The sequence below is a fragment of the Orcinus orca genome, chromosome 17 (genome assembly GCF_937001465.1).
Source record: "Orcinus orca chromosome 17, mOrcOrc1.1, whole genome shotgun sequence".
Taxonomy (NCBI): domain Eukaryota; kingdom Metazoa; phylum Chordata; class Mammalia; order Artiodactyla; family Delphinidae; genus Orcinus; species Orcinus orca.
In genome coordinates this window covers 56,203,774-56,230,410 of record NC_064575.1, presented here as the reverse complement: position 1 = coordinate 56,230,410, position 26,637 = coordinate 56,203,774, and the positions used below count along the sequence as shown (strand labels likewise).

Below are 26,637 nucleotides of genomic sequence, written 5' to 3'. Positions count from 1 at the left end.
ACTAGTCAAGGCACTCCAATCCATGGTTAGGTGAATGTGTATGGCGCTAAGTAATTAATGGTCTAACACATTTTGTTTTATGCTGTACAGGAAAAGAACAAAAAACAAAAAACCCAGTAGGCTTGCTGAAACCACAGGTTAGGGAGATTCATAAGGGAAAAAGGAAGAGAGAGGACCCCATTTTACTTTGTACTCCCCTTTCAGCTCATTTGGTTCTACTTTGCAACACTCAGGTTTCAATACATCCAAAGCCAGAGGGAAATGATCTTGCACTTACCTTTGCTGTACACAATGCAGTTGTTTTTGTTGTCTTCCACTCCTTGCCAAGTCACATCCAGGAGCCACTTGGGACCAGCAGTCAGCACCATGGGGACCTGAGCCTTTGTCTTCTGTAGAAAGAATGATAACAAACGGATGCCATTTGCTTTCGTTGATTAAAAAGTTGAATAATAACTGTACTAATCATTTTATTTTTCCAAATAACTAAATCTCCTAAACCATAATCCAAGTCCTTATTCCCCTGTCTCATGATATCTTTTTAAGACGACAGAAGCTGTAAAGCTTGACTGCTTTCACTAATCTGAAGGGTAGAATTATTATCAAGAATATTTTTTTTTCTAAATGATACTGGATCAGATCTCCAAGATTAGACAGATCTCTTGCAGCTCTGAATTATAAAAAGAATGCAGATGACTTTCATCGCAAAGAGCAGAGTGTTTAGAAGTGAACTTTAGACACATTGTACTTTACTATCAACAGGATCTCACTATTTCCTGAAACAGACAGGAAAGAATTTAAAGAATCAGGATCCATTTCAAAGCTCTATCCTGAGCAACATTTATATTAGAGTAGAAATTTATTCTGAATGAATAATGAAATCCACCAACACCCTTTTCTAAGTATGGACATGTAGTCCCACTGAAACTGAAATAATATTAATACTAATGACTCACCATACACTGTCTCCGAAAAGACTGTAAAAGAGGAATTGGGAATAAATTCAGATGCAGAGCAACTAAAGCATGACATTCCTTGCTCTGAAAAGCATAGAAGCAGGGAGACAAGTGCTCTAGTTCTAACAAAATATTTTCAGTGTACATTTTAAATACAAGGCTCAAAAGGGTCATCATTTTAGGCCGTTTGCAACCCAAATTATTTGTCTTTAACTATGTTAAACATGGCAGGAAACAAACCAGGGAGGAAATAAGTAAGCCTTAGCAAGTCTGGTGTTTCCCGATGAGTCAGAGTGAATTGGCATTCAGATGTTTATCATTCACCAGCCCAGGTTCTGTATATCAACTATCATGAAACTACAACACAGAGTACAATACCAGGGTCTCAAGGTAATTTTTGAACTGGATTTTCACCTAGATATGATCCTACCGGAGAGATCTCAGCCCATTATGGGACTTTCCCACATGTTATGTGCTATCACAAATTTCCCAAATTGGCATTAGCAAGTATCCACTTGAGGAGTTCTATGTAATCTAGCCATTTCAAATCTCTCAGGAATCCGGAAACCTCGTTTCACTGGCCAAATGACGACACTGATAGTGCATGAGACACAGATCTTCTATTGATACTGCAAAGCCATATTAAAAGCTATGCATAAAATCAATGCTAACCCATTTTTTTTTTTTTGCGGTACGCGGGCCTCTCACTGTTGCTGCCTCTCCCGCTGCGGAGCACAGGCTCCGGACGCACAGGCTCAGCGGCCATGGCTCACGGGGCCAGCCGCTCCGCGGCATGTGGGATCTTCCCGGACCGGGGCACGAACCCGTGTCCCCTGCATCGGCAGGCGGACTCTCAACCACTGCGCCACCAGGGAAGCCCCTAACCCATTTTTGATGTATCAATTATATTGTAAGAGGTAAAAACTACCATAAAATATACTACTTAATGGAAAAAATCAACCATGACGGACAAATTAAAAATAAGTCTAAAAAAATACTTCAAATATTAAAACAGAGGAGGCGGTAAACCAGATCAACCATAAGAAATACTAGCATACTGATTTTCCATATTCATACTTTAATTCATTTTAAAGTCTTCAATTTTTCAACTATGTATCTTAATATTTGGAAAGTAAAACCATGAAAAACAGTTATCTGAAAGCCCTGGGGGAAGAAAGTAATTTTATATTATAATTTTTTAAAACAATCTAGACAAAGTGTTATCAAGTTATCCCTCTGGTTATTAGTCTAAGTCAGGGGTCCCCAATCCCCGGGCTGCAGATAGGTACTGTCTGCTGCCTGTTAGGAACCTGGTCACACAGCGGGAGGTGAGTGGTGGGCTAGTAAGCGAAGCTTCATCTGCCACTCCCCCTCACTTGCATTACCGCCTGAACCATTCCCATCCCCGCCACCCCGGGGAAAAACTGTCTTCCACGAAACTGGTACTTGGTGCCAGAAAGGTTGGGGACCGCTGGGCTAAGTGACGATTTTGTTTTTCCATTTTCAAAATATAATTTGAGAACAAGTAAGCTTCTTCAATCTGAAGTGATAGTGGCCCATATCCAATTAAATCATAGGTCTTAATTACGCATATTTCAGCTCCTTTTACTACTAGAGAAGCAGGTAAGTCCACAGATCAGTGTCAGCAGGTCTCCAAGCAAGCAGAACTAGTCACGGGAGAGACTCCACTGTTTCGATAAGCCTGCGCATGGGGGATTTAGTGGTGTCATTTGTAACATCTGCTCTCTTCTGATCTTAAATAACAGACTTTAACAACAGGCATCTGGCTCATTCCTACTGTATTCTCTTATTTCATGAGAAAGACATGCATCTTAAATTATTTCATCTTTATACCCAAAGTTCTTAAAGCCACATGGATTTCTACACAGTAAAGCAGCTCTTACAATTTTCCAGAGATAATATGAAAAATAAACATTGATCACAAATTCTTTAGGGAATCTTTACTGTAAAGTAAATCAATTGGTTTGCCGGTACCACAATCTTCCATTAATTTTACAAAGGAACCTGCTTATCCAGTCTTGTGCTGGGTGCTAGGAATAGGAAGAGGTCTTTTTCGGTGAAGGATACAGATACATTAAAAAAAAAGTTTACTATAAGGCAAACAGTAGCAGGTAGGGAGTGCAAAGTCATGTGTCAATTGTTTTGGGGTCAATGAAGGGCGAGAAACTCCTGTCCTGTGGCTTCTGGGACGGTATCATATCATTCAGGAAGTGACTTTCAGGCAAGATCTTGAAGGAGAGACAGGAAGCATTTGCAATTGCTAGTAATGGCCTGGGCGAAGTCTGAGCAGTGTATAAGAGTGGTATGTACAGGAAATAGTGACTAGTTCTGGGATTCCTTGGTTTCAGTTCTTATATAAAGTCTTTAGAGCTGTTCTTCATATACAGAAAGCACCAGATAACAGTTACCTGTCATCACTGGAATCATCGATACTATTATTATCACTACCTATAAGTGGAAGGGCCATAACAGCATATGTGTCCAGAAAAGCAGGTTAGAATCAGATCTTGAAGGACCTTTTCATATCAAGCAAAACCTTTCTGTGCTTAAACCTCTAAGCAGAAGGAAGACAGTAAAGATTTTTTTAATCAGGAAGAATAAGGTTGCTACTATTGCTGCTCCTTGTGCAAAATCCCTTACTTATTTATTCCTCATATATATTTTCAGACAAAGATATTGCAACTCAAAGATTAAATAATTTCTTTTAGGTCAAATAGCTGGCAGAAGACAGAGCCCATATTTACATTTAGCTCTGTTTCCAAACACTACCGCTCCTAGGGTGACCAACTGTCTGGGTTTTCCTGAGACTGAAGGGCTTCCCAGGATGCTGGATTTCAGAGCTAAAACTGGAAAATCTTGGGCAAACTCAGATGACTTGTCCACCTCTGCACCTCCTACTATAAAACAGTATTTGTGGTTTACATCTATTGAATACTTGCAAAAAGTTGGGTGTTAAGTACTTCTCCTGAATTATCTTTTTTGATTTTTACAACTCCAGGAGTTAGGCATTACCATTTTCTCCATTTTGTACATAAGCAAATTAAGATTTAGAGGATTTGACTTTGTGGCACAAATAAAAATAGTTATTTAATATCTTTCCTTAATGGTAAGTTAGGCATTATACCTTTTAAAACTTTGGCAAACATTTATTATGCCTGGGATCTGGTAGAATCTGACCTTTCAAGAAACAAAATTGAAAGGAAAACAATTTCTTTGACTCCAAATCAATAAGGCAAAAGCAAAAATGTAGCAAAGACTTGGTGAAAGCTATACCCAAGCTGTAAAATAGATAAAAAAATCTCAAGGGACCAGTTATTACAGTTTTGAGGAGGTAAGTCAATTTCTTTCTGAAGAAGTCAACTTTTGTAGAGATTGACTGCCTTCAAAGAAGATTACCAAGTGTGAGAAGGAAGGAGTTAGCCAGGATTATATGAAATCTACACTCCAGCAAAATCCATGAATAGAAAATAACAATAATATCCACTTTGATCATTAGGTTTACTTTCCCATGTCTCTCTCCATCATAAGGATTCATACAAGTCTAGAATGTTAAGAGCCAGAAGCAACTTTAAAGTTCAGTGAGTTTAATTCACTAATTTGACAAACGAAGAAAGTAAGGCCAAAATGTTTATCTAGCATCCTACAGAGGTAGCATACAGATGGTACAACGTGTTGGGAAAAGAGAATGGATGTAAAAGGTATGGTAGGCAGAAAAATGGTCCCCCCAAAATATCCACACCGTAACCCCTTGGAATCTGTGAATATGTTATTTTACTTGGTAAAAGGGATTTGAAGAACATGCTTAAGGTTTAGGGCTATGACATGGTGAGAGGAGCCTAGATTATCCACATGGGCCCAATCTAAGCACGAGTTCCTAAAAGCAGAAGGGAAAGGCAAAACAGTAGGGCAAAGAAATTTGACATGAAATGGATTCCACCTGCCTTTGCTGCCTTTGAAGACGGCACACTGCAGCCACGAAGTGAGTGTGCTGGGCTCTAGAAACTGGGAATGGGCCTCAGTTACAGGAAGTGAGGAAAACAGGGATTTCACTTCTGCAACCTCAAGGAACTAAATTCTGCCAATAACTTGAATAAACAGGAAATAGATTCTCCCCTACATCCTCTAGAAAGGAATCCTCTAGCAGGAATCCTGCTGACAAATTGATTTTAGTCTGGTGATGCCCATACTAGACTTCTGATGTATAGAGCTTTAAGATAATACATTTGTGTTGTTTTAAGCCACCCAGTTTTTGGCCATGTGTTTTGGTGGCAATAGAAAACTAATACAAAAAACATTCAGATTTACTGACTTACAGTTTAAAAAATGACTTAATTTCCTTATCAAATGTGCTCAGAAGTGAAACAACTTTCCCTTATTGGAATAACACCAAATATACATTGTTATTCCACAATCATCAGATATACTTAATGTTCTTGCCTTAAAGTATGAGAAAATACACAGCGGTGACTAACAATTCCTGCCTCTATAACTGGGTATTTAAAACATTTTATGATTCACTATTAACCTCACAGTTGAAGTGTGGCAGAAAGGACATCACTGACTCCTTGGATCGAGGCTGGAATCCCGATATGTGCTACTGGCAGGCTCTGAGACTGGAAAATCACTTAAACTTGAGGATTCTGAACTTCAGGATACACATCTGTAAAATGGGGATAATGATTTCTACCTCAAGGCTGTCTTATGAAGCGACCAGCACAGTGTTTCGTACACCACAGATGCACTTCAGACTTTTGCTGAATACCTACATGAATAAATGAATTAAAAATGTGCAAAGAGCGTTTCTGTAATCCCTATTTCTCAGGCACTGTAGGGATTAGGATAGAAGTCAAGACAAAAACTCTTTACGACCCAGTTTAAAGACGGTGGTAGTCATTAACGCTATTGATCAATTATTTCCAACTCTCCACTTTCCAGGTCTCTTTCAAAGTTAGGTATGGGAATATGACATCACTTCACTGATGAAATTGAATAAGAAGTAACTCACGTCACTTTTACACAGAAGCTATAAGACCAATGGACTCACCATCTTTCCTTGTGTTTGCTGAATTGACCGTCAAGCGTGGGAAGGAGGAAGACCTCCTAACTACAGTGGCCATGTAGCATGAGAAAGAAAGAGACTGTTTTAATGTAAAAAACTGTTACAATATTAGGGTTGCTTACAACCTCAGCAAAACCTAGCTCATCCTCACTTATACAAAGGTTTACTCTGTTTTCGTTGGTTTGTTTGTTTGTTTTTCTGTATTGAAATAGCCCATGGGTTTTTACAGGTTAAAGTTTGTACTTTATATCTAGGCAGTCTCGTTCAGTCATAAATCAATTCAAGGTATATAACAGGAGCCTGAATTTCAGTTAAGTTGGAATGTTTTGAAAAGAAATAGTGTGCGCTTTTGAGGCTCCCCATTGTAAGTTTAAAAAAATCTGCACTCCTGGACACTGTTTGAACCCAGAGTTTCACGCTTAGTCTACAACCAGACAAACTTGACAAGGACAAAATGGGTCAAAAGTGTCATTTCTTAGGAATAATTAGAATCATCTAATGTGGATAAAAGAGGTCAAACTAGCATCCACTTCTCACTAACCTCTGGAGTTACTGGAGCGACAAAGGAGGGAGCCTTCAGTAAATGTTTACACTCAGGCCAAAAGGTTACCGGGGCTAAAAGCAGGCAGCCCAAAGGCAAAGAATAGAGGGTAGTTCCAACCCAAGGGGCTGGTGACATAATGCTGTCTTAGGGATTCCAAATCTTGCTGGAAATATTTGTTGAACATTTCCAAACTTAAGCTTACTTACAAAGAGCTAGAAGTCTTAGGAAAATCTGACCTATGAAAGAGCCTGACATTACAGTCTTTAAAAGAAACAAAAAAACACCCAGAAGTGGCATTTGATGGAAACACTGGCCTCCACTGACTTTAGTTTGGAAACATAACAAAATTTCATGAGAGAATCTCAAGCCAGTGCCATGAGACATACTTTGACACTGCTGAAAATTCTCCTGGTGTGTTGCTTCCATAACTCGGTAATAGGTGAAACGGGTTGGGCCTGTTTGACAAAATTCATAGCTGTTTTAACAATTCATAGCTGTTTCTGTTCTCTCAGCTATAAAAACGTATTTGATATTAGGCATTGAAGAATTTCCAAATTACTGTAGACATTAGATTAATATAATTAGTACCAGAAAAACACACACATATATATATTACTGGCCCTTAGCAATGAGATGCCACCACCACTGCCAATCTCTCCCAGCTGAATTATTCTCTCCATCTAAATGGAAAAAAAAAATGATACTGTATGTGATTTGACCTTGTACTACCACAGGGAAAATTTTACACAGTAAAAGTTTCAGTTAATGTATCCAAGCAGTTCTCCACACTGGAATTAAATTCAAATTCAATCTGACAATTGTGAAAACATTGTATCCTTGTCCTTTTAACTGTGTGAAGTCTCTAGTGGCAGTGAGCTTGAATTTAAAAATTCCCTTCACCAACAGCCTGTTCCATGGAGGCATAATAACTTATTATTTTGGACTACCTGGAGTGGGGAGAAATGTTAAGTGATAATTTAAGGCTCTCCGTAATTGTATTTTCAGTAATTCTGGGCATGGCATATAGCCTCAACATTACTGATTTGACTAGAGCTATAAAACTTTTAGTATGATGATTTCCACCTAATAAAACTGTGCTTTTTACTAAATATCCTTTAAAAAGTTATTCAGGACACCGCATGAATGTTTGAGCTTGATGCTACCAAGGTAAAGAATTTTTTTTCTTTCAGAAAATAAGAGTATCACTTTAAACTACACAAACAGAATCACCGTACTCCATGTGGTACCAAAGGGTTCAAGTTATTTGTGTGGTGATATAGAACAAGCTTCTCAGCTATAACACCTGAATATTCTTCATGGCTAATTAATGCCAGACATCAGTCAATATGACTAAGTATGTCATGCGTTTCCATTAAAATCATATGTTTCCATTTAAAATAGAATAAAATGGCCACTGAGCTACATTGGGATGTCCCTTGAGTAAGAAATGCAGTCTTCCCTTTTTTTTTCTTTGTCTGAAAACAAGATGTGTGTGTGTGTGTGTGTGTGTGTGTGTGTGTGTGTTGTAGAAACAGATTTAAACAAGTAACTTTAAGAATTTTCAAACTCATACCAAGTATCTTATCTACAGTTACTGTTTAAGAAACAACAAAACAACTTAGTAAAAGATTATCTAACTTGCATTGCTTGAAAAAATGCTAGACACATTTTCAAACTCAAGCTCAAAGAAATTAAGAATACCTTCAATTAGAAAATATATGGAAAGTCTAAATGGGAAGGACATCAGTTCTGTGCTATTATAAGAACCACTACACTATACCATTAGGCACAGAACAGATTTATGAATGGAAATCCCAGGAAGGTTTCATTAGAATAGTGTTTTTCTTGAGCACAGTTCTACAAAATATCATTTGAGGACAGCACAAGAGTGAAATTCCAGAGAACTTCAGCTAACAAATGTCTTCAAGTTCACTGTGGTATGTGGGATTTCAAACACGATAAGAGACTTTTCAAAAACAAAATGAGTGTGAAATAAAATGATAGAATTCTTGGCTACTATATCCATACTCCTTATGTCAAAGCCAGTTTTATCTCTATGAACCAAAAATTTAAATAATCATTATCTCTGAGGTATATTTGCTTTTAGTTCTCAAAATCGTTGAAACACGTTATCTTAACATGAGTCACTGCTTAAATGTAGAAATCTTAGTATAAGAAATAATGATCTTTTAGGAAAGGGAACACAAATAGTTCCACATATACAGGTCATTAAAACAATCTCTTAACTTCCAAATAAAAAATTCATTTCATGATATTTAGAATAATATAAAATCATTATTTAAGAGTACTCATACTAAAGATATAGATATTTCATTTTTCAATTGGGAAAAAATGTTTAAATGAGTAATAAACATCTCAGCTATCCAGATATTTATTATACTTTCATTTTCAAAAAAAGAATAGACTCATTTCTCTTTCCCTTTTGCCAACTTCACTCCCACAGTCTCATCTGTTCTCCACATACATTTGGCTCCAAAGAGGAACTACTCCCTCCAAGCTGGCAGCCATTAACTTCAACCTTTTATTTTATACGGCTCTGAAAGTCACAGAGTGTTTAAGGAGTGTTGTTTTGCTCCTGGCAGAATTTCTGGGCTTGCACTTAGTGCAATGTGCAGAAGAGTGTCAGCGCTGAAACCTTGGGAAGGGAAAAGTAAATTGCTCTAGAGTAGCCCTCCTCACATGAGGTTGTCACAGAAGCCTGGGCAGGGTTCAGGGATCTGGAAAGCCGAGGTCCCAGCTGGGTGACCTGGGGCCAATCACTTAACCTCTCCACGTCTCATCTTCCTCTTCTGTAAGATGATCTCATATGTCCTTACAGCTTGACAATAATATCATTATAAGCCTTCCTACTATAGAATTTCTGTCAAGTCTAAACTCAAATCTCAAGTGTGGAGGAGACAATAAATATGAAAATTCAACACACTGGGTTTATACTTAACTTCAGGAAATGCTCCTATTTTTATTGGTGAGGCAGTAAATGAAGCCATTCTAATTTATTTTATTTGGGTATTTTAATACCAAAGAAAATGGTGTGGACAGAGAAAGCAGTGTGGTCAAAATAAAAATGTTTGTATAAAGAATCTAGAGAGTATGCAATAGATATATAGACACATTCAACTATCAATGTCCTATTTACATTAAAAGGTGGTAAATTCTATTCAGTAGTCTCTTTCTGAGAATTACCCAAAGGCACTCTGTGGAAGAGAGAGAAAGCTCTATCCTGCACAAAGTCATCCTCAGATACTGAGATATGTGTGTTCGTCACGCTTTAATCCACTGCAATCTTCCAGCCACCTTTTAGACTGTCTCATTATTATTGTTTTAGCCAATCTTAAGGCAAAAAAAACAAAAAAAAGGCATTCTTTATATTAAGAATATAATAAAATGAAAAAATATATATATAAAGGTTTCTTTCTCTTTTAATTACATGCTGCTTTCATGATTTGCACCCTTATTTCACTCTGTGACCATAAATTATTAAGAACTCACCTATGTTTTTAACTTAAAATTATACCTGATATTCTGAGATTTGAAAGTGATGGAAAGGGTCTATGGCAAGACTGGAAGAATAAGAACAAGGAATATTTCCCCCTCCAAAGAGGAAAAAAAAAAGATGAAATTGTTGAACTATACACTAAGCGCTGTGATAAATATAGTACCCTTTGGGAAGGCAGATTTTTATGAGACAAGTTATTGAAAGTTGGGTGCAAAAAATTAAAAGCTTGGCAAACTAGCTGGCAGAAGTGTGAAGGTGCTACTGAGTCAGATCGAACAAAGCTTATCTAATCTGTGAGACTCTTTAATAACACAAATATTACAAACACTTAAATGAAGTGTCTGAAGTAAGACTCTGACCATGAGAGTGGATTTCAGTATTTGTTTTTTACAAATCAACAGATGCAGAAGGACTATACTACTTCCCCTCTTTCAGAGAATAAAAGTCAAGTGCTCACCACTAGGGGTTGGCCCTCCATTCTGGAATCAGCTGCCTTGCTTTCCATGGGGGACAAACAATGAGAAGAGAACTCCAGCCAATGAAACAGATTCAGCTCTATATGCTCCCAATCCAGGGGACCTTTGTTCAGTATGAAGTCATTATGGGGCAACTAAAGGAGCATGCAATGAAGTCAGAAACAAATGAGATAGATCTTCATTAATACTGCCCCTGGACACATTTCTCAAACCATGCTCTTCATAAAAGGAGTAGAAATGTGAATAAAAGCATAAACGTGCATGCTTTGAGAACAAACACCAGGATAAATTCTGCATTTAGTTGTGTGTGAATGATATTAAAGCTTGCAACAAAGTTGGCTTACATTGTTCAGATATGGTTTTTGCCACATAAATGATATAACGTTATGTATAAACGTATTCCAATTATTAATAACTGATCAGCATTAATAAAAATCTCTCTCTGTACCATTTCTATTCTGAGAGACTTACTTAGGTTATTCTGCTTTTAAAACAATCACTTTATACTTTATTAGAAATTAAGTATATTCATTATTCATTCAATAAACAGTTAATAAATATCTATTATTTATAGAGAAAACTGGAAGAATAAAGAGATAAAAAGACGAGTTTCATTTCCTCTAGATGCTCACAATGCATCAATATTAAAAATATCTAAATGATATACACACAGATTATTTAAATCAATATTAATAATCAAGCTCATTATATTTTAAGTATACGCCTCATACATTTGGAAATTGCAATGCATATTTGATGGTCCGTGACCAAACAAAAGCATAGCAATAGATGAGAAGTGGTTAACAGACACATATTAAGGGATCTTCATGAGAATTTAGGATTATACCTTAATTTTAAAGTTGAAAAACACTAAAGCTTTCTCCAACATGGATGGAAAGTCTATCAAATACGGCATATGTTTTAAAAAATTACATCTAAAACATAATCATAAAGTCTTTTACATACATGTTTAGGATTAAGCCATGCACTTCCATTTCTAGCAAACATCAGTTTACTATACACACACTGAATTATTATTACTGCTATATCATGCACATATACTGAAAACATATATTGAAAAATATTTCAAAATTTGAACTATTTGGGGGAAGGTAGCCAAGATAAATTATCTATATACTATTTTAAGTGTTTACTCATTATCTTGCTTAATATGCTTGATGAGTATTAAGTAAACCATCTCATAATGGTTTAAAAACTTGTATTTTGGTGCCAGCTGACTGAGTTCAAATTGCATCTCCAACACCTAGTGGCTGTACGATCTTGGGCAAATTACTTAACTCCTGTGTCTCAGCTTCTTCATCGCTAAAATAAGTATAATAAAAGTATTTATGTTATAGATTATTCTGAGGATGAAATGAGTTAATGTATGTAACGGGCTTAAGGAAGTACTGGTATGTTATTCTATGCAAGTGTTTGGCTAATGTTTCTAATACTGCTAAAGAAATATGTTTCCATAGAAATGCAGAATTCCCAGTAAAACACGAATTTTGGCTGGGTGGAAAAGTGACACATTGCCCTAATGTATGATTTGTAACATTTTGTTAGGCATTAACTATGTGCTAAAATTGTAGGTGTTAACATTAATTTATAAATTAATTTTTCACAACAATTTTATGAGAAAGATATCATTATGACCATTTTGTATAAGCAAACGGAGACTCTAAAATGTTAACCTTTTCAAATTCACAGGGCTCAAAACTGCCTTAATCATAAACTGCCTTCTATTTTCCTCTTAGCAAATCTATAAGAAACTCAATTCTTTCCATGGTGTTAAAGCAATAAGAATCTTCTTAGGAATTGTGTTAAATATCAATTCTTCATACCCATGAAAGCTGGTTTAAATGATCTTCCATGAGTCAGCGGTTAGCAGTTTCTGTTTTACATTATGCATGATTCCTAGCTGCACTTTGTATAAACTAATTGCATGGTGCCTCGTTAATAATCTTCAGAGTTTTTTGAGCTGTGAAATTTATAGCTTTGTAGTGAATTATTTCTCACAATTGCACAGTTTGGGGTCTGGAAAGTCTAGTTGAGATACTAAATACCAATATCAGGCATCGAGTAGGTAAAAGGGGAATAGAATTTAACATAGTGTAGTTAGGATATAAAAAAGAGTGAAAAGCAGGTAATACTTTTCAATATTCTTTTTTTTTTTTTTGCGGTACACGGGCCTCTCACTATTGTGGCCTCTCCCGTTGTGGAGGCTCCGGACGCGCAGGCTCAGCGGCCATGGCTCATGGGCCCAGCCGCCACGCAGCATGTGGGATCTTCCCGACCGGGGCACGAACCCGTGTCCCCTGCATCGGCAGGCGGACTCTCAACCACTGCGCCACCAGGGAAGCCCCTTTTCAATATTCTTAATTTTATGACTGCAGATATTTTTATACCTGTAGAAATGGTTATAGCTTAGAATGGATAAAAATTAGACTCTATAGGGCTTCCCTGGTGGCGCAGTGATTGAGAGCCCGCCTGCTGATGCAGGGGACACGGGTTCACGCCCCGGTCCGGGAAGATCCCACATGCTGCGGAGCGACTAGGCCCGTGACCCATGGCCGCTGAGCCTGCGCGTCCGGAGCCTGTGCTCTGCAACAGGAGAGGCCACGACAGTGAGAGGCCCGTGTACTGCAAAAAAAAAAAAAAAAAAAAAAAAAAATAGCCTCTATAAAAGTTTCCAATCATAAGCAGAATTCATGATGAGATACAAGATGTCGTTGGGCTAAAATTCACTCAATTCAGCATTGATTGGGCAAGAGCAAATGAACAGATGCTCTTGGTGCTCAACTGGTCAAGAGACATAGCAGGGCCTCATCACAGTACTTTATGGTGAGGCATCAGCATGCAATCTGGGCTGCAAGGTAGTACAGCTGTGCTTCATGTCTGGCAGGTCAATTCCACTCTTTAGAACCTCTGGATGCAGCGACTTAAGGAATCTAAACTGCCTTGTGAGGTCTTGGCTCACTGATGGAGGATTCTCCACTTAAAGAAATATCTCAGTCTGGGTTTAGTTAGCACATTCCTCAGCTTAACTTGGTATTGTTCACAGGTAGAAGGGATCAAAACACAGAGCAGTTTTATAGGCCAGGAAAAGTTCAAGGTCAAATTGGGAAGTCAAAAAGAAGCCTCAGTGAAAAGCACTGGGTGGAAATACTGTAGAGGTGGAAAAAGGGGTAGTTCTTTTGACCCAGTGGGTCTGAAACCAAAGAGTTCAATTGTAATTCAAATATGATTTATGGCATACTCACGACAACGTTCTTCCACAATGTGATGAGCACGGTGAGGAAAAGAAGCAGAAACTTCGGTTTGTATACTTATGAATTTAACAGAGAGGAAAGTTAACACAGTGTCTAAAAGCATGGACTCTAGAGTCAGATTGCTTAAATTTAAATCCAACCTTTGCTACTCATCTATGGTGTGATCTTGATCAAGTAGCTCCACTTCTCTGTGCATCAGTTTCCTTATCTGTGAAATGGGAATAATAATACCTCATGGGGCTGTTGTGAAGATGAAATAAATTAATACTTACAAATCACTTAGACTGATACTTGACAAATACTCATGGTGTTCATTTATAATTATTATGAACATGGATTCGAGAAAATGGGGAAAATTTAAGAAATAAATATCTGTGCCTATTTAATTTGTTCTATCCAGACATCAACAGAATGCTCTCTGTATCACAGATATAAATGTGTAAGAGATTTCACTACTTTGATGAATCATTTTACTTTTTATCCACTTAATAGATTGGCTAGTGGGCAGATAACTTCACTACTTTTAGCACAATGAAAAGATTTTAATGGCAACTCAATATTAGTGGAATAAAATCTTACCTCACATGATGAAAAGCTCTACTTATTGGTTAAAATAAGTAAATAAAATAATTTATTCTGTTTAAATTAGTCCAAATTTCCTACCTATAGCTTTTATTAGTATCCACGAGATCTAAAACTTTGCTTATAGGGCATTTGGGAAATGGTTTGAAAAAGTTCTGGAAATTGAGTTCCTAATTATGCCATTCCTCTGCCTTGGGCTCTAAACTGGGAATCCTGAGTTAGTCCATATGCTGGAACAAAGCCTTAAATTTAAATACCATAATCTGAAGTACTCATTTGATTTTTTAATACGTTGTCTCATTCGTCTTTTACAACCAAACCAACCAAACGCAAAGCAAAATCCCGCATGATTACAAAGACCATGACCTTTTCCTTAGTAGTTCCTATTTCATGCTAGTTGTATATATTTTCTAAAAAATGACCTGAGAATTCACTAAACGTAAGTTTGGTTCAAAGTTTGTAACTAAGTGGTTGGATTACCTTAGTCAAAATACATCACTTTCATGAGCCCCTTTCTTCATTTGTGAAGGGAAAGACCAGGACTCCCGAAATCTAGGCCTCTGGCTCTAGAATTTCATGTACTCTAAATAGAAGAAACTCATGAAACAGACTTGTCTAGTGTTTTTTTTTTTTTTTTTTTTTTTTGCGGTACACGGGCCTCTCACTGTCGTGGCCTCTCCCGTTGCAGAGCACAGGCTCCGGACGCGCAGGCTCAGCGGCCATGGCTCACGGGCGCAGCTGCTCCGTGGCATGTGGGATCTTCCCGGACCGGGGCACGAACCCGTGTCCCCTGCATCAGCAGGCGGACTCTCAACCACTGTGCCACCAGGGAAGCCCCAGACTTGTCTAGTCTTGTCTAGACTTGTCAGTCTCTTAAAATCTATGCTCTCCTTTCTTGATGTTAAAAACACATTTATGGTCTCCTTTAATATTTAGACATTTGAACAAGCATGGGGACTATATAACTATGTCAAAGAAATGACACACTGGTGCCCCATCCTCTAGGAACAAAGATATAATCCCTTCAACAGAAACATACACTTTCATGTGTACTCTTGATGAAGTTCCTTTCCCATAACTTTGAGAATCAAAAAACAATGTCACTAATTCACCCTGAAGTAGATCTTCCCTAATTCAACTCTGCAGAAAGAAAAAGCTAAACTAGAAACTCAGATGGAGTTTGCTCTGCCCCTTGACTCATGCAGAGCAAAAATGCCTTAATTTACTTCTCTGTCTTCCCTGTCTTTGGAGACTGTACCCCTAGATAGCACAATAGCTCGAGTATATACTTCCATGGTGCGCTATTACTGACTAAACCAAGTTCTAGTTTCTAAAGACCAAGGCAAAAGAGTTTTTTACCAAATGACATTTGTTACTATCCTTCACAGTGTAAAAAGTAAAAAGCATCCTGCTACCATAGCCACTCAATGAATACTTTACAATGTAAGATACACAGACCAGGTTCCTTTTGGCTAAAATCATACTATTCTACCACAGACAGAAGAAAGTTTGGTAGTTTTGCACTAGACCAGTTTAAGCTACACTAAAGTAAACTCAATGATAAGGTCAGTGGATGGTAAAATCTCAAGCACCAGAAATGATATTATGTCTTTACTTATTACATATAATACTAAATGTGGATTATAAATAAATTGGAGACTTTAAAAAATCCTTCCCATTTAATTACTGTGAATAGACTAAACATACAAAACCAAACCAAATTATCTTGTAGTTTTCCCATCTTAAAAGCAAAGATTTGTGGGGGGGTGGGGGTGGGAAGGAGAAAGGGCAGAGAGTGAAACTAGTGATAAAAACGAAGGGTCCAGTGGGAGTGGTGCATATAGACTCCGCGTTCCAATAAGACTCAACAAACAGCTCTGATCAGAATCTAAGTGATGGGAAACAGCCTGTAGCTTCGAGATTAGCTGCTTCACACTATTTCTGAGTTAAGCCAGCACAAGCAACATCATGAATGCATAATTATAATTATGCATTTGAGTATGCATAATGATCTTAAAATCGGTAAACAAAGAAGAGACATCAGAATTCCTCAGTTATTTTAGGTATACTGTTACAGAAGACAAAATACGACTCAGATTTTAAAGAGGGGTGACTCTTAGCGGAACTTAGTAGGATGAAATTTGCAAACTTGGGGAAGTTACTGATGAACCAGTATTTCTTCAAAAGTCCCTTTTAGGAAATCCCACATGAACAAGTTTAGTCAAAGAAATGCAATACAGTATTTCAAACACATGAAGCAAACACTCAGGAATGCCCATATTTAACACACCAAGGCTTAGAGACAAATAATAAGGTAATATCTTGGACCTCTGATATTGTCTTATAAAATAACATGTGTCCCTGGAATTGTTTGGAAAATATAATGAACTGTGATTGGCTAATAAAACAGGTAAAAGAACTGAAAGATGCAGTGGAGAGAATTAACCACAAGTGGGGAATTTTTTTTTTTAATTGTTAGATTCCCCAAATCTAACCACAAGAAGGTCTAACTGAGTGTGTCCAGTTTTGATGTAAAATCATTTCCTTTCAGCTTCCAAAAAGGAAGCTGGAACTCCACTTTTAGGGTAATATTCCTTCAACTTTGAAAGGCAGTTACGCCATGTATTATTAGCTTCCTATTTTTCAGAAGGAATTATTTGATATTCTGGAACCCTAATCTTTTTCTCACGGTACTATTTTTACTGCTTTTCTCTGGAACTTGGCCAAGGTCTCCTCATTCCTCTTAAGAGAGCCTCAAACTGAATACTCCTATCTTAACAAGGGTGTTGATAAACCTGGAAGTTAATGGGTCCTACGAGGACCTAGTCCATGCCTGGGGTTAGAGGCTAAGGATGCTTTGGAAAGCGTTTATTCTTCTTGAATGAGATCAAAACATGATGTCAAAAGCGATCTGGACCTCCTCTCACCTTTTACTTTCTTCTTGCCCTTCCTTCCCACCCAAATTCAGAGAAACTATTCAATATTCTTTCTCAAAGTTGTCTTTTCATTGATTTTTCTGAGTATCACGTTTATCATTTTCTTCACCTAAAATTTTTGTATCCTTAAATCCATCAGCTTTTGACCCAAACCGTTTTGACATTTACTCCAATAATAATTATTCATATGGTTTATAACCATCTTCTCCAGTGTTCTTTTGTTTCCCCACTCCTCCCCCATCTTTTCCCCTTCCCTTTCCACTCCTTCCCTAACCACGTTCCCCCAATCTCTCTCTCCCCTTCCACTAGGGTTTACTTTGTCCAAAGAGAAAATTTTGTAGCATGGTAACATCATTACTCACCTCAGTCATCATTTGCCTGTGTTGACAACTGAACAATCAGTTGAAAATCTCAGCTTAAATCATATAATCTGCTATTAGGTCTGTACATTAATGTTTAGTACATATATGGTTTTGACTGCTGACATCAACTTAATTCTACTTCAGTTAAACCAGCAGATACGTACTGATGACCTACAATGGATGGCAATCCTGTGTGTAGTGAAGATGACAAAGGAGCCATTATTTTGAAAATGCCTGCAAAGTGTTAAATTTTGAATTGTGGAGAGGAAAAGGATCAAGAATCAAGTGGGGTAGGCGGGCATAAAACCTTCCCAAGGCAATGAGGGACTTGGCTGGAGAATTAGGAGAAGACAAATAACTGCAAAAGTGACTTAGATACTGAGGAAGGAGTTTTGAGATGGAGATGAAGACAATTCTGTCAAATACGTGGGTTATAATCCAAGCTTCACCCATGAATTTGGAAGAATGCTAGGAAAATGATCCTGTTTGAACTTTCCACTATTCACCCCGGAAAAATGAACATTATCTTATTTTTTTTCAGCTTATTGGAACATCTGTCTTTTTGCCTATGTCCTGGTTCACATGCTAAATTGTTACAGACACACAAACAATTTAAATATGTAGTGACCCTGGAGAGAGAGAGAGAGAGAAAGAGAGAGAGAGAGAGAGAGAGCAAGCACACACATAGGAGACAGGAATGTTCACAGACTTTCTAATAAAAAGCCAAGTCTAAATATATTATTAGACATTTGAAAAATTCTTCCATACTCCAACGAAATATTTATAGTTTGTTTTCTCTCAACAATCTTGTTTTATTTTTCAGTATTGGTTGGAATGACATTACTCTGTTGGAAATGTTAGATGACTGTGCTAAAGACATTCCTTAATCAAAACGGGGAAACAATTAGTGTAAAATGATTAAACACAGGGAGTTCAAGTTATAGATGGGCTATAACAGTGCATTAGAAAATTCACCATTGGGAACTCAAAATACGTTTTTCACCTTCACCGGTGTTTCTCAAACCAGAGGCTGCAGTCCCCTTGGGGTCTCACTATTTATGGGCATTTTTTTTTCCAATTTGATGTTTGCATTTTGATCCTAACACAACAAACATGACAACAAATACACTTTTATCTTACATAATGGCAGACCATGTCTTTGTAGTAAAAAATACATTCGAAATACAGTAAATAGAATATTTTAATTTATTTCACTTGGTGTTTTTCAAATAGCAGTCTGTAAATCCCTGGAAAACCTTGAACCTATTGAATTGTTTTTTACTTCAAAAAGAATCTGTTTCTTACTCAAACTGAGCAAAGAACTGGCATAGACCCAATACTGCAAATGGTAACGTTTCAAGGTTAGATTACAAGAAAGTTATTTAGCTCTTAATCTAGCTATATATTAGGTATAAATTCCTGTGTCCAGGAATAAGGGTCATTTGTTAGAGGAAGGACAGAAAGGGAGGGACAACATTCCTTATCTTTCTCTGGCGACAGGAAAAATTTTAATAGGATTTGTCTTCTGCCTTCTCTCTTCTATGTTCCTGTCTCCCAGATTCTGAAATCATTCTCCCCTAATCCTTGGAATTTTTTGAGCTGCGTCAACTCCCCTAGAACAGTTCCTCACTTGAGGTACAGATGTCCTATCTCACAAATTGTCCCATGCACCAAAATGGCCATTCTTCTCTTTCACCATGAAACAAACACTTCCACTAATTCTGTGGAGTAGCTCTCAGAAGGAAAGCAGTCTGACTGAATTCACTGACATTAAGGTATGAATGATTGCTACGCCACTGATATAATTATCAAGCTATTTCTGTTTTTCAAGACTTTTTTCCCCCTTTTTTCCAATCTGAGTAGGTACAGTCCAAGTTTGGGATTGTTTGTTCATTTTGTTTTAAAATCTCTCCCGTGGCTCTCTTGGCTAAATATTTGATACTTGCAGAATGGCAAAGGTGGAACGTGGGGGTTTTTAAGTCAATATAATCAGCAAAAGTAAGTCAGAAGCTGTCTGTAAATAATGTATAACTTCGGTGGCCACCAAAGCCTGGCATACTGACTTTTGAGATGTTTTGAGTAGGCTCAGTGGTTACCAAGTTACTACCACACACAGGAATGAACTGTGCTCCAAAGAACTGCGTTCTTCTTGTTTTAGAGAGTAATTTCTGAAACCACCAGAAATTAGCTGGTAGCTCTTTGTATCACGGCCTCACTACATAGCGCTTGTCACTAATTGGCAGAGCTGCTCCAGACAGACTTGGTCTTGGGAAACAGATTGAATGCTTTTCTCTGCCCTTAGGAAATCTGTCTCTCCAGGTGAGGTTTGAGGCCATGTGCAAAGCCCAATGTCAAGTTTGTTTTCCTACTATTCGGCCGATGGAAGGACCTCAACATTTTAGTGTCACTAGTCCACTCTTTCAGATATTCTGAAAATAAGCACTTTTCAAGCAAGATTTTTTTCAATTCCCGATTTAAGGGCTACATAGCACTTGATATCCACGATATAAACAAATGCATCTCTGAGACCTTAATGCAATTTGGCATAAAAATGAGGCTGATGTCCAATTTCTCATCGTGTTGTTAGCTGGTTATTTGCTGGATTCAGATTCTCTCTTAAAAGTAGGAAATAGAGACTCATTTTCATTAAACATTTAAGCAAAATATACTGACCTTCATTATTTTTAACTTTTCAAGGAGCCCTGTCTCCACTAGAGTTCCGAGATCAGTAATTTCCCAGAATCCTAGACCACCAGTGACATCATTTTTAATGTTTTTCTCCACTTTACAATATTATAAAAATGAATCTTATTCTGTTTTTAATCACAAGCCTTATCCAGCAATCAAGGCAGGTATATAATAAGCTAAGCTACTCTGTAAATCTAAACATTCCCTACAAATGGAAAAGATACAGCCTGGGCTCCCTGATTGTTACTAAGGCGACTATCTAAAATGAAAATCTGATTAACCCTTTTGCTGCCTGGAACTACCCATGTACCACGTTAGCTGACTTCCCTGCACTTATCCCTCCCTTTTCCCCCTCAAGAAATTCATAATTGCATTGCTCCAGAGTAGTTATGCTCTGGTTACCCTATCTGGGAGGTCTGTGATGGGTGGTAGCCCCATCTGGACCGCTGAGTGGGGTGGCTGTCTCACCACGAGGAAACAGACATTAAAACAGAGGGCACATGATTTTCTGCTTACTTGAGGCATCAGTTTGATGAAATCCTTGACAACATTAAAGGATTCCCATTCAATAAACAGCAAAGTACTACTGTATTTTCCTTTCACCCAGGAAATAATTTGACAGTAAAAGCTGTATGTTTCACAAACATATTTTCCTCAACTATTTTTGAGTGACATTAGCAACTGTTAACATTTGCTAGGAAGAATAATATTTCAAAGCTTTATGCAGAATTTTAGCCAAGAACAAATATCCATCAGGCACACTCTATTCTCCTTGTACAGTTAAACAAAAAGGGAGTTCAACAGTGAGGGAGAGGGGGATAGGAACACATATTTCCATGTAATTTTGACAATGGGAGGCTGTGCACTAGAAATTCATTAATAGTTAGATTTAGAAAACTAAGTCCTGTAACAAAATTACGTTAAAATGTCTGGACCTTTCAAAGTACAGCATCCAAGGTCCTTCATAAACTCCCACTTCCCACTGCCTCCACATCACTCCCCCTCCAAACCTTTCTAGAAGGATGTCTTGCTAGTTTTCACCTAGACTTTTGACTGGAGGCAAAATGGCCCATTTGTTATTCCCTACACATGGCTTGATTTCTCCCTTCATCTTCTGGCTAAGCCATTCGCTCCATCCTGAATTCCCTGCCTGCTCCTCTCGACCAATTCATACCCATCACTTCCTTCAGACCCTGTTCAGCTGTCACTGCCCTGAGGAAGCACTTCCCAAGTAACCTCCCTCCCTCCCTCAGTTCACCCTTCTATGTCCCCTTGGAATATAACTGCATTGTGCCATTTTGTACGTGTTGATACATTGCTTGTAATTGCCTTTTTTCCCCATTGTGTCCCTGTCATTGCATTTGCTTCTATCTCATTTGTCTACATATTTTTCCATGTGCCTCTGCTTGCTCTCTTCAACTAGCCTTACGATTTTTGGCATTTCAACATCAGTATCAATGTCCTCCACACTGGAGAGTTCATCAATACTTTACAACTAATTAAAATAGATAATGTTCGTAAATCACTTCAGCTCTTTGTAGTTTTAGTTCTTCACACTGAATTCTGTAAAGTAACAACACCTCCATCAAATGGCTTTCAAATCTCAAATCTTCAGCTCATAGCCATATCCCCCATCTTCCTTTAAGCAGATTTCTTCCTAGGTACTACATATTCATATTTCTTCTTTCTTACTATTATGTCAAATTCAACATGTCCAAAATGAGATACAACTTCTATAAAAACCCAACCTTCTAGTACATTTACATATTTCTATTAAAGTTACCAATTAAAAAAAAATTTTCTATTTATCTAGCATTTGTACCCCCTAAATATGTTTTAACTTTTGCATATGATATCATATAAGAAGAACTCAAAAAATGATTCATTAATAAATTACACTTTTTGGTTTGGTATTCACACAGAGTATGCAGTTCATCTTCCTCTTGGGAAATAATAACTGAAGTCAACATGATCAGAAGTGTAAAAGAACACGTAACATGCAACAATAACTGATAAAAAGAGATTTTAAGAATATTTAAATATATATTTAATAGATATTAACTACACATAGCTAAAAAGATGTTAAGAAACTCATTTAGGGGTTGAGATCAAAAGCACTAGAGCTGGCTATCAATTCAGGTGTACAAGGGAGAGTGAATATGGAGGCTTGCTTAAATTAGGAAAGGTTTTGACCAGCAGAGTGGACTTGCAGTCCTGGTGGAAACTGCTCAGCTCAGTGAGATGGTAAGATAGGCCATCTAGTACCACAAACAGGTGACTTTGTACAAATGCATTTAACTCTTTGGAGTTATACCTCCTGAATCTGTGAAAAAAAAAAAAAATGAACTAACAGTTCTCAACGATCACTCCCTCTTGTAGCATTTTTTGGATCTAAATGACTAATTAACTGGGGGATGCGAGATATTAATATCTGAGAGTGACAGCGAACGGAGGTGCCCTTCTGAGATATCAGGGTCCTTCTCTGTTCCCTTCATGTTTTCTCAGATCCTTCATTCATATGAGACAGAATTTATTACATTTTAAAGCACTTTCTCACCCAGAGGCATCTGCATTTCATCAATCAATCAAGTCTTCAGTTTAAAGGGTAAGATTTTCATCATGAAATTTCAGGTCTCAACCAATTGGAGGAAGGGAGAATTGTAAGGAAGAAAGGGAGATGGCCACTTTCCCTCTAAAATCACACTTGCAAGCCAATCCTATAAATCTATAGAAAAAATTCTAAGGGATGGCTGAGGAGGAGAGAAGGCCAAATAGTATGAGATCTGAGGGACCTATGCAGAAATCTTAAAGATGGGAAAAGTTTGTTAGATTTATTAGAAAGTTAGCATAGTCTTATGAAAAGAGTGCTTTACTCAATCCAGGGAGAGTAGCTGGGTTTAATTTGGAGGGGGTAAACGTCAAAGACAAGACTTACTTTCTCCTCTTCACCACAAACCAACCACCAAACAAAAGGTGGAAAGAACTGTGAGCGGGATATCAGAAACAGTGCTTTCTCTAACTGGGTGTGTGATCAGCTAAGTTGTTTCCCAAAGTTTCAGTTTCCTTATTTAGAGAATAAGGGTTGGTCTAGGTTTCTTCAAGCTGTCCTATCTTATTCTGTGATTTGGTACTATTAAGCCCAAATGGGAATGCTACCAAAAGATGACATGTAATTTTCCAAAAGGAGAGAGAATACAGCCTGTTATAGTTTATTATTAACATAATGATAGTAATAATTAGCGTTTACTGAGTGCTTACTCTATGCCAGCCTTCGTGCTTTGTACTTCACACAATAATTCACAAAATATGTACGTATGTCATATTAATAGCTCCAGTCACAAGATCAGTCAAACAGGGCACAGACAAAGGTAAAGTAATTGGCCCAGAGCCATAAGCGCAACAGTGATAGAGTCCAGATTTATGACCAGACATTTTGACTCCAGTGCTGACCTCTCCATCACCATACTATACCAAGCCAAGTTAAAAGAAGATCTGAAAAATCAAAACATATATATATATATATAAAGAATAAGGAATAAAACACATGACCAAGACTAGAAAAAATGTTTCATGGAAATTAATGTAATAAAATATGCCCTCTTTTGGAATACAGAGATATAATAATTAAAAGCAGACATGAAAAACAAAGATAGGTATGTTTCATCTCTGTCTTCGCATGCACCCACACACGTCAACCAACTTTATTTTTGTTGTCTTCGGTTTACTTATTTAGATATAAATAACAAATATGTGAGAGGAAAAACAAGAAGCTTAATGGGAGAAAGGGACTCCCCTGGTGGCACAGTGATTAAGAATCCGCCTGCCAATGCAGGGGACATGGGTTCGAGCCCTAGTCCGGGAAGATCCCACATGCTGCGGAGCAACCAAGCCCGTGCACCACAACTACTGAGCCTGCGCTCTACGGCCCATGAGCCACAACTACTGAAGCCCATGTGCCTAGAGCCCATGCTCCACAACAAGAGAAGCCACTGCAACGAGAAGCCCACGCACCGTAACAAAGAGTAGCCCCTGCTCACCACAACTAGGGAAAGCCTGCGTGCAGCCATGAAGACCCAATGCAGCCAAAAATAAATATAAATAAATACATTTATTAAAAATTCTTAAAAAAAGGAAGCTTAATGGGAGAAAGAGAAAATGAAATTGTACTTAGAAAAATGGTTAGCGTTTAAAACAGAAGGGCCAAGTCACTTGACACACAAGGTGATTTGAGAAAACGTCATGCTTTGTTGCAGACTCTAACAATCATGATTCAGAGCAACATGAGCTGCGAGAGGACCAAGGAAGTGCTCATATGCAAAGTAAAACCGCGAAGCGAAAACCGTTCTAGGCAGCCAAGAAATATGCCTGAAAAACACTTGAGTTATACCAAGTTCATTTATATATTTGTGAAGATTGAGGGCATTAGACAAAGATAAATGTAGTGTGGCATTGGACAAGTCTCAACAAATCAATATAATTTTCTTAACCCATTTTCTCATATAAGAGTGAGAAACCATTCAGGCTGATATGACAAATCTTTACTCTCGTCAGATTAACAAACTATTTCACAGGAAATACTCAAGAAGCCTTAAAAGCTACTAAAATTATACCTTCTCCAAATCAACCCAGAAATTAATTACAAAGGATTTTCAAAGAATAGCTGCTTAGGGCACAATGGCAGCTTTTAGGAATACACAACTGTCCGTCCTCTGTCTGGGGTTATTTATCAGTTATATTAATGACATTATGAAACCATAGATCACTTGCTAATTTAATTTGCTGGGAGCATTAACTTGGAAGGAATTACTATCTTCAGATCCAAGTCATATTTACTAAGTACCTACTCTATTTCAAATATCACATAAGGTAAACAAGTGTATCATTTTCTCTTTATGGCAAATACCTTGAGGTAATTATTAACTACATTTCTTTGGTAATGAAATTGAGTTCAGAAATGTATTGACTCATCTATGGTTAACAACTGAAAGTGGTCAATCAGGCTTTGAACCTGGGTCCAACTTTTTCACTATCTTAGCTGCTTTGTAATGGCATTAATATCTTAAAAAGCCAAACAGAGACCATGACTATTGTTAATGTTTTAAGCCAAATGACTATGCAAACTACATCTTTACACAGGAGTTATTTCCAAGTAATTTATACGAGAATGCGAAAGGGAATATATACGAACATTTATTTTACTCTCCGAACACTATGCTAGAATCTATTAAAAATGTTATTTCATTCATTCATACATTCAACAATTATTTATTGGGGGGTGTCCTAGATCCTGGTGAAATACCAAAGATAATCTGTTTTCATGGAACTCACGATCTTGTTAGGGACAAAAAAGAATAAACACATCAAGGGTAAATAAGTGTAATTTTAGGTATAGCCAAGATACAGAGACAATGACAAAACTGTGTTTGCTTTGTCCTGTTTTGTTTTTTAAGTAGTTAGTCGAGAAAGGCCTTGCCTCAGGGAGGGTGTCTGAGCACCTCCCTGAATGAAATCAAGGAGTGAGTCGTGTGAAGATCTGGAGGTGGAATGTTCCAGGCAGAGGGAAGAGCAACTGCAGAGGCATCAAGGTGGGAATCTGGTATATTCTACAACAGCAAGGAGGCCAATGTGGTAGCAGTGAAGTCCCCAAGGCAGAGAGCGGAAGGACAAGGGCTAAGAAAAGGCCAGATCATGTGAGGGATTTGCAGACAATGGTAAAAGGTTAAGATTTTACTCCAAGGTGGATGGTTTGGGGAAAACCATACTGTGATTTACATGTTAAAATACCATTCTGGCTACCGTGTGAAGAACAGTCTCTAGGGGACATGAATGAATACAAGGAAATGGGTTAGAAGGCTGTTGATGACATCTGGTGAGAGGTGATGGTGGCCTGAACCAGGATGATAACTGTGGAGGTGGTGAGAAGTGATCAGATTTTATGGGTGAATTTGGAAAGTCAGTAAAGACATAGAAGAATCAAGGACAACTCCAAGGTTTGGGGTCTGAACAACTGAGTGAATAGTGGTGACATTTGTCGAGACACGGAAGATTCAGAGAAGAGTTTAGAGTTCTGATCTCTACATCTTTATTGTCAAGTAGGCAATTAAAAATATGAGTTTGGAGCTCAGAGCAGAGATGGGGGTTGAGATTTAAATATGGCAATTTGCCAATCAGTTAATTGACAGCAGTTAAAACCATGGGGTATAAAGTCGTCTAAAGAAAAGAATAGA

General features: G+C 37.7%; 1 protein-coding gene across 1 annotated transcript in view; it reads right to left on the bottom strand.

The window, feature by feature from the left end:
• The window catches only part of ZFPM2 (zinc finger protein, FOG family member 2), a 464,257-nt gene that overhangs the window by 155,404 nt on the left and 282,216 nt on the right, over positions 1-26,637 (bottom strand). The window contains exon 5 of the mRNA XM_004282929.3: positions 278-389. Coding sequence (XP_004282977.1) covers positions 278-389 — 112 coding nt within the window. The remainder of the gene's footprint in view (positions 1-277; positions 390-26,637) is intronic.